Source organism: Panthera pardus, unplaced genomic scaffold (assembly GCF_024362965.1).
Source record: "Panthera pardus isolate Hobbes unplaced genomic scaffold, ASM2436296v1 HiC_scaffold_25, whole genome shotgun sequence".
In the NCBI taxonomy this organism is placed as follows: Eukaryota; Metazoa; Chordata; class Mammalia; order Carnivora; family Felidae; genus Panthera; species Panthera pardus.
The window spans coordinates 38641145-38651039 of NW_026526821.1; the positions used below are offsets into that span (position 1 = coordinate 38641145).

At 39.6% G+C, this 9895-nt stretch overlaps 1 protein-coding gene across 1 annotated transcript in view; it reads left to right on the forward strand.

The window, feature by feature from the left end:
• Nucleotides 1-9325, forward strand: part of SPTLC3 (serine palmitoyltransferase long chain base subunit 3) — a 134912-nt gene extending 125587 nt beyond the window's left edge. Inside the window, exons 11-12 of the mRNA XM_019462506.2 lie at nucleotides 1131-1260; nucleotides 5887-9325. Of these exons, the coding sequence (XP_019318051.1) occupies nucleotides 1131-1260; nucleotides 5887-6000 (244 nt within the window). The 3' untranslated portion in view covers nucleotides 6001-9325. The remainder of the gene's footprint in view (nucleotides 1-1130; nucleotides 1261-5886) is intronic.
• Nucleotides 9326-9895: the final 570 nt, after the last annotated feature.

Below are 9895 nucleotides of genomic sequence, written 5' to 3' on the forward strand. Positions count from 1 at the left end.
AGGCACATTCTCCACGTCTGGTTCAAGAATCCTTCCTGAGTTATGACTGGAAGGTTTGTGTGGTGCTGTCAGCTTCCAGCCTAAAATAGGACACCAGAAACCTCTTAATGCCAAGAACAGATCTGAGGCATTTACCTTGATTGTGGGCAGAGACATTTCATAATTAAGGTTTCCCACAGAGAGCAACAGAGCACAAAGTGGGCAAAGATTCACTTGGGGGCACATGCCTTTTTGTCTGATGTTGGCTCTTAGCACAAAAAAATTGTAGACTTTGAGAGCTTGATATTCTAGAATTGTCACTGAGATTAGCTCTGTGAAAGAAGGAGGCTAGAAGAAGATAAGAGAAAGGAATCAGAGCTTAGAAAGGTTTTACCCTGTGTCAAAAAGCATTGCAGTTATAGGACTTATATCCTACAGGCTGCATCTATGGACCAGCCACTCTGTGTATGCACATTTTCCCTGTCTCCCTCCCCATTTCCCCTTGAACTCAGTCAATGGGTTTATTATCCCTGACCATACCTGGATGTATTCATTCATACAATAAAAAATGAAGAGACCCTTGCTGTTTTCCATGTCTGGTTTAATGAGGGCAAAAAATATATATCTTTGGCTCTGGAGTGAGAATACATACAGCTCAGGATTGGCTCCTGCAGACCCTCAGATCCTGGTTCTCAAATTCTTGTCACTAAGTACAGGCTTCTTGAAATTTCCATATTCTGCTATTGGTATTACATTTTTAAAACATACAACTTTGCACTTCATGTATGTTCTTTCTTTATGCAATTGCATTGTGTTAGCTTTGGGGTTTTTATTCCTAGAAACCCTTCAGACAAAGGATGCCAACTTGTTAAACCAGGGTTACATACATCAGCTTTTTCTGCTCTATGTCAGAGACTCAGTACTCACAATGCTCTAATGAATGTGCTGGACCCGATAATATACACACTCAGCCATGGGTGCCATGGAAGAACTGCCCCATTTCCTTGTCAATTATATGTGACAGAAGCTTAGTAACTTTAATCATTTTTACTTATTGATATAAAATAGGAAATGTCAACTAGCCATATTCTTTCTCCTGCCATGTAACTTTGTCATCTCTCAGTTAACCTCCTCTTTTACCTTTCCCATAGGGCTTTTGCAAGGCATCTATTAAATAGAAAAATCGGGGTGGTGGTCGTTGGATTTCCAGCTACTCCCCTCGCAGAAGCTCGGGCTCGGTTTTGTGTTTCAGCAGCACATACCCGGGAGATGCTAGACACGGTAAGTACATGACAGGCCAACAGAATCTCCAGCACTGGTGCCTTGCATTCTGAGCACATTCATTTACTGAGCTAGCTTCGGTGTCCCTGGGTTTCTCTTGGTGGTGTAGAAAAACAACACTCATAAACTCACTGCTAAAAAAGCTAGGGTATGCCAACAATGTCCAACAATGTGATCAACTCAGGGGATAGAAAAGAAAATGAGTTTGTGAAGACTTAACTCAAGTCAGTATTTGGCTTCATAAAACAGACTGAGTAGCCACATGTTATGCTATTTACTTGTTCTTAAATGCAAAAGCTAACCTGACGTGTTATTTCAGCATTAACTTCCCACAACATGACATTTTTCGTAGCCACCAAGCCCATCATAATAAAATATGATCCAATGAAGCAACATGTTGGAAAAACAATAACAAAGACAGATCTATCATATCATCCAGACCTACACGAGGTGTAAACGATTTAAAAACCACATTTCATTGTCCTTTGGTTTTGATCTTTATGTGAATGAGTGATATCAGAAAACTAAGCCATCTCAATCAGTGTGGGGTTGATGGAACTGTCTCATAATGTCAATGCAGTTTAGCAAACACACTGACTGTCTAGTATGTGCAAAACCCTAGGGCAAAAACTCTAAGAGGTGGTACTAATAAATAAGCAACTAGTGATAATATTGGACAAAATAAATTCATCTTGGAAAAGAAATATGGACAACTGTGGAAGCATGAAGGTAGAAATGATATATGAGATTATATGAATTCGTTCATTACATATGAATAAGTTATGTGCAAAGATGTGAATTAATTATGTGTATATGTGTAATATACATACACATATAATGACTCATAATATATAAAGATATATATGGATATGGATATTATATATATATTTCACAGGAGAGGTGACTTTTGAGCTAGGCCTTTTTTTTTTTTTTAATGTTTATTTATTTTTGAGGGAGAGAGACAGAGCACGAGCAGGGGAGAGGCAGAGTGAGAGGGAGACACAGAATCCAAAGCAGGCTCCAGGCTCTGCGCTGTCAACACAGAACCTGATGTGGGGCTGGAACTCATAAACTGTGAGATCATGACCTGAGTGAAAGTCAGACGCTTAACTGACTGAGCCACCCAGGAACCACTGAGCTAAGGCTTTTTTAATAAAAGTTATGGAACATCATCCAAGGTTTCTGACCAAAGGAGTGACATAATCATGTTACTACAAAATAAATGTAACAAATTGATTGGAGAGGGAAAAGGCAAGAAGAAGGGACCTAAAATGGAGCTGTTTGAAGAAAAAAAAAAAAAGAGAGAGATGACAAGATCAATGGCAGTAGAAACAAAAGAAATGTATATATGAACAGACATCGTAAGTGCACGGAGCTGCCAAGACTTGGCAAATGATCACATGCAGGGAACATTTGGGAAGAGGGAATCAAAGATAATTCAAGGTCTCCAGACCTGGTGAATGGAAGGATGGTAAAGCTAAACCATTTATATGAGATAAGGTATGCAATAAAGAACAGCAAATCATCGGGGCGCCTGGGTGGCTCAGTCGGTTAAGCGTCCAACTTCGGCTCAGGTCATGATCTCGTGGTCTGTGAGTTCTAGCCCCGCGTCGGGCTCTGTGCTGACAGCTCAGAGCCTGGAGCCTGTTTCAGATTCTGTGTCTCCCTCTCTCTCTGCCCCTCCCCTGTTCATGCTCTGTCTCTCTCTGTCTTAAAAATAAATAAATGTTAAAAAAAAATTAAAAAAAAAAAAAGAACAGCAAATCATCAATGAGACTGGAGGAACAAAACAAGTTCAGTTTTAGACAGGTTGGGATTATATGTCTATGGGTCACCTGTGAAAAAGAAAATCAGATTCTAAGCTTAGGAGCATACGCAATGCTGGAGCTTCTGTAGTTTGGGCAGCTGAGGGATCATGAAAGCAAAGGTAGAGGATATAATTGTCCAAACACAAGTGAACAGGCCAAGGACAGGCTCCGGCAGAGTGCCCGTCTCCCAGCGTAGACACGGGAACCACAGGTGAGGAACGAGACTTCAGTGGGGCTAGAGCAGTCTGAAAAGACACGAACTAGTGTAGTGTTAAACATAGTAAGAAGGAAAAAGTTTCAGGGAGGGGGAGGATCAAAGTGTCCCCAAGAGATGGGAAGAAGCTATTGGATTAGCAATTAGCAGGAGCTCGATGTTCCTCCAAGCAGACAGGTTTAGGAGAATATAGGGAACGGAAATAAGAATACAACAAATAAAAAAGTGAATACTTTGAGCTCCAATAATAAATTACACACACACATACACACAGAGTCTCCATGTCTCTCTGCTTCACCATTACATTCTTAGGACTTAAACCAATGTATACTCCAGAGTACATACATAATAACAACTTTCTGCATGGCACACTAATAACTGAGCAAATTCTAGGTCTTTGAGATGATAGGTGAACTTTGTTGTTGTTCTTTGTATCTTTCCATATTGCCCAGGTTCTCTAAAATGAGTTATTTCTAGTAATTAACTTTAATAAATTATTTATTTTTTTCAAAAAGTAGTCAAATATTTCAAGGAGTTTGACAGTAAAACCAAAAAAAGGTTTAGAAAAAGCGCTTGAAAATTGGGAAATACTTGAGCATGTTTACACATTAAGGGAGGAAAAGAGTAAAGAGAGCGGCATTAGGCATGGTAGAGCAAAGGAGATGGCTGGGGAGAAGCACCCAGAGATGACAGAAGGAGATGGGCAGCAGGGGTGGATTTGTATTTTTTGTGATCTCAACAGCATTGAAACATTCATGAATGTCCAACTCTGTAGACATCAGACCTTGTGATTCTCTTTGCAAGTTCTTAATTCCTTTGGACTACCTGGTTTGGAAGGAGCACTGAGACATCATCTAGACAGATGCCTCTAAACTTTTGAAATCAGGCACCTACATCAATAAAAAATTGTGAGCATATTCCTCAATATACACATAAGGGAAAGTGAAAAATGACCCATGAACAGCCAGGGCATTAAGGTAACAACTGAACATTAACACTCACAGAAAATAACATATTAGACAAGTCTCCTCCATGACCATGTTTGGAACAAGACAGAGACGAAGCCACTTTACAAACACAAAATGCCTCAGAATTTCCTTCTTCTAACATGATTGCTGCTCCTTTACCAATCACCCCACCTTAGGCATCCTGCCCTCCACCTAAGAATTTGGCACATAGCCAATCACTGAATTTCTCCCGCTCCAGACAACATCCAACCCAGAACTGGTCCCTGCTTCCTTAGAGTCATCTGGAGCACAAGTCCAAATGTGATAAGGAGACCTTCCCAACTCCCTCTTCCTAAGATGGTTCTTCTGAAATACACACTCCCAGCTGCAGCAAGTGGAATAAACCTACCTTCATTTGAGTACAGGTGTGCTCTGGGTAGTCTGATCAATGGGCTTCAACACAAATCCATTTATAAGTTATATATGCATTTTCAATATATTACGTACATTTTGTAGCAGACACAAAAATGGAAGCTAAAAAGGTTGAAATTAACCTGAATAGAAAAGCCTATGTTTTCCTCCCATACCTTCCAGGAATTGTCTTTCCTACCCCCCCCCCCCAGGTATGCAGATGCATGCCCTGTATTACTCCATCCCCGCCTTCAGCAAAGAGCAACAGACACTATCCTAGTTGATGTCCTTTTAAATCCAACTTTTGTTACTTTGTCTTAGTGCTTAGATTTGCTGGAAAAATTTAGAAAGTACATTGAAGTAAAAAGAACATTTTAACCACCCGTAATGCTACCACCCAGAAATAGATGAGTCTTCACATATTGGTGGGTACCTAACTTGATGCCAGTTTGAAAGACTTCCCAAAGAGGAAAATCCTTATGCTCCACTAATCATTCGTTCCAGTGTTAACAAACATCTTCCCTTTTTCAAAGCATTAGATCCTAATATTGTCTGTCTCAATGGACAGGGTAAGAAAGATAGGCCTAAAAATGTTAAAAGGGCATATCCCCAGTACCATAAGATTAGTGATATATTAGATTTTGTCTGTCCTGGATCTTGGTTGTTTCTCGGGAAAACTGGGGATACATTTTCCTGCCTGAATGGAGAGAACTGAAATGGATGAGTTCTCGGTCCCTTAAGGTTTTAAGTTTGATGATTCCATGGAACACAGAGATGAGTGTTTAATAGCTGGGGGTAGGGAAATTTGGGAGAGAGAAGAAGACACTAATCAGCTCCCGCAGTGTTCCATTTTGCTCTTGGCCATTTATGTCATGAAGACATAACCCAGTTGTAACCTGCAACCTTACCTTTTTCTTCCACAAGCTTATATATAATTCATTAAATTTTAAAATAAGGCCTGAAAGGGTAAGCATGCATCAGATACTTTTATTCCTCTCTTCACACCCCCAAAATAAGTTAAATATTCATAATATGGGGTAGGCTGTTAAAGAATATGAAATAAAATGAATTAGCATCTAAGATTCCTCTACAGCTGGTTTGTAAACCACACCTTAATGATTTGGATCTTTCTCCTTTTCTTTAAAATCAAAGAAGATGGCAAAAGAAGATTGTATCTCTGAGGCTCTGGATTGCAGAGCCATTTAGGAGTTTAAAGAATAACTGATGGAAGGCAATCTCTTTGCAGGTTTTGGAAAACCTGGATGAAATGGGTGATCTCTTGCAACTGAAGTATTCCCGGCACAAGAAGTCAGCGCGCCCTGAACTCTATGATGAGACAAGCTTTGAACTGGACGATTAAGTCTCCTGGTCCTGAATTGCACCTAAAGACTTTGCCAGAAAGACCTCCCTCCCTGACTCAAAAGGAACATAAATGGATTTCTCCCCCTTTCTAAGGACAATTTTGGTTTCTGAACCAGCTGAATTGAACTGAAGGAAATGTCATGTTTTTAATGTCTCCAATCCGGAACTGCAAAGACAAAAATATGGTTCCAGATTTTAACTTTTCTCCTCATCCAAGTATCCTGCTACAAACACATGCACACGCACACATGCGCACACATGCACATACACACACACGTACACACACACACACACACACACTTCCTAGAACATTTTTAATGGCAATGAGCCTGTGTTTTAGCTGCTACTGTGCAGCCTCTTTGGTCCAGACTCTTTCAGGCATTCCAACCAAATGAGAGGGTTTTGATTTTTAATTCAGTAGATTCTCACTCCGTGTTTACTTATTTCATCTGCAGACATGAGCAGAGGTGGTGGGCAGTAGCTGACCTCCTTGTTTCACCCATGAATGCCCCAGCTAGAACTCATCTGTGTCATGGGGAGCTCCAGGCAGGAGGGTAAAGAAATATTGCTTCTACCATTTGCCACATTTGGACTTTTTCCAAGGACAAGTGTCAAAAGCCATAGTTAACGTTTGGAGGGAGAGAGCAGAATCGGCCAGCAGTGACTAAAGACGTCTTTGAAGGAAACTTTTCTTTTCCTCTCGCTGGTCTCCTACAGTTTTACAGCTGAGCTTTTGAGGTTTGGAAAATCCAAGACTTTTGTTTCGTAAGGAAGGGGGCAGAAAGCAAACACAAGCCAATTTTAGGCCTAGACTAAAACTGTAATGTTATAGCAACTGGAAGGTTGTCTGTGCCATGTGGAATGAATGTTTAGCTTGCGAACATAGCCCTTATTACTTTAAGGAATGAGTTGTCATTTTCCTATTAAATTTTGAGTAAATGGTGAGATTCAATTTCCTTTAGAGTTGACTCTCAAGACTATACTTGAATGTATTGATTCAAAAACAACATTTAAAAGCAACTTCTTTTCAACTTTTTTAACACTGACACCCCCATTCAGACCTATTAAAGAGTTCTTACTGTCTGCTGGCACACGAACTCCAATTCTGGTGTAAAGTAGGCTTATACACTATTGAGCGACTAATTGTAATTTACCTCTGTTCTCTCTCTGTCTCTTTCTCTCTGTCTCTGTTATGTCTGTCTTTCTCTCTTTCTAAATGTGAACACAAACTTATCTGGAATAGTACCCTTTTGCTAATTGGATCTAGTTGGTATGGAAAAAGCCAGTGGAAAACCTTATCTTTAACAAGCTCCCAGATGGCTCCCAGATTTGGAAACTCCAAAGAGCAATGGTGACCTTTTAGCAAAGCTTCTGTAATAGTTTGAATGAGTTACAGAACATTCCACTCCATCAAATGACAGTATAAACAAATCACTTCAAGAGAGGTTTGACTTGTGACACAGATGGACCCAAGCTTTCATGCTGTGCACCGAGAAAGAAACCCAGCCTGAAGCACCAGTGTTGGATACAGCAATATGCCCTGATGCTCACAACTTATTAAAGGATAAAGGTGATCCGTGTAGAGAGCTTTTTATGGGGAAAGTATAACCCCTACTAGGTACATCAGTTTAAAAGTGGATCACAATGGTAAAGTTTCTCATAAACATTTGTTAGGATCACTCTTAGCAAAAGAGGAGAGGGAGTGGTTCTGAAAATGCAGTTGCCCCATCCCAGGACTAATATTGATAACTAAATTCCAACTCTTCCCAATGAATTGGCATAGGATTACTTATGCAAAGAAAATATATGTAGTATAAATGTCCCCAAAAAAGGAAGACATGTAGGTCTTCTCACTCTAGAATGTGCACTTAAGTGTGCCTGGGTGGCTCACTCAGTGAAGCGCCGACTTCGACTCAGGTAATGACCTTATGGTTCATGAGTTTGAGTCCCGAGTCAGGCTCTGCACTGCCGGTGTGGAGCCTGCTTGGTATTCTCACTCTCTCCTCTCTCTCTTCTCCTCCCCTACTCATGCCTTCTCTCTCTCTCAAAATAAATAAGTAAAACTAGAAAGAAAGAAAGAAAGAAAGAAAGAAAGAAAGAAAGAAAGAAAGAAAGAAAATGTTCATTGAAACAAAATTGATTCTAGTTAATTACCCAAAATGCATAAGTGTGTTCAGTCCTATAGAGGGAACAATAGACAAAGAGGCCAGTGAAACATCTGGGCTTCACCTGAGGTACAGTAAGCAGTAAACATCCCCTTCCATTCTGGATGTCCATGACCTTCATACACATCTTCACACCCACGCTTTGAGTTTTAAGCTTATAAAGGGATATCTTTGTGACCAGTGTGCCTTTTATGGAAGATCCGGAGTCTAAGTCATGATAGGAAAATAATTACTTACCCACCCGGCCTGGGGAGCAAGGCTGACATTACTCCTACTCCTGTTTCATCAAGATCCTAGGGCAATTTATTACATTCTCAAGTGCAAGATTAAAAAAAACACTCTCTGTCAGAGGGTCTACACTGAATACACTTATGAGGACAACTAAATGCAATGCACATTAGGAGGGGCCCAGATCCCATAGGGCTGGTAATATAAGAGCACATGTCATATAGAGTGAAGTTGGTTAAGAGGGTGATTGTGAGAATTTTTAATTTTTATAAGAAAATATCTGCTAGGTTAATAAACGCATAATTTCAAATCAATAGGAATTATTGAATCTCAGTAACTATACCACAGCCAAAATGTCCCTTTGGCCGGTTCTGTTGAGAAAGAGAATTTTCTAACAAAACTCTGTTATGCACCCCAACCTTCCCAAATGCATACACACACACACACACACACACACATACTTTCCCCTTCCTTTACAGAGCAAGCAAGAGTATAAAGGTACAGAGACGAGAATCTGGCTGGCTGATAGATAGATGGAAGATGTTCTAAAAATGGCCTTTAGTGAAACAGTAGATAAAGGATGCAGACTGATTTTGTAAGGGAAATAAATTTGTGTAACGGAAATGGCATAGACACATTCCTAATCTTATTATGGAACTGTATTGTGGATGTTTGGCTACATTGCCTTTCAGCAAGCTTTGGTTTGACAGACACCATGGGCTTCAGAATTTACTAGGAAGCTTGTTAAAATGCAGATCCCTGGGCCCCACGCCAGACTTAACTGAATTAGAATAGCTGTTGGTGCTCAGGAATTTACATTTTAGCAAGTCTCCTCAGGGGATTCTAATCCATGTCATAGTTTGAGAACCATTGTTGGAGCTCTTGTTTTGACTGATCAGTTGTCTCTAATTAAACATAACAGAAACTTTGTCCTGTCTGTTGATAATTAAGGGTGCTTATACTACTAAAGTAAAGTGAATTATTCCAACCTTTTCTCCTCAATGGGACATTTTGTTCCCATTTTCCAGGTACTTTCTTTTTCTACAAAATTGGATATTTGCCTCTGATTATTTATTTATTCCAACAACAGCTCTTGAATAGGGTAAAAGTCTTAATAGTTCTTCAAACATGCAATGCTCCTCTGTATTTTCTACAGAGATAGCAAATTTTATAAATGGCCTACTCTTACTTAAAATATTTGATAAGGAAACTTTAACTCCTTAAATATGTACTTTGATTTACGGCAATAATAACAATTATATTTTGAACTTATCTGGTGATCTCTTGGCCATTTTTCCTAGTCTCAGTATAATCAACTTATTTGAAGTCTGTTTTCTCAGAACACCTTATGTAGCTGTGTAATTTTAATTAATTAAAAGGTGTCTGTATTTTAAATGTTTTGAAGCAATTATTATGGGACACTGTCTTACAGTATTGTGGGCTGTGTGTGTGTGTGTGTGTGTTTCACTGAAACACTTGAGGTGACCAATGTCATTTCAT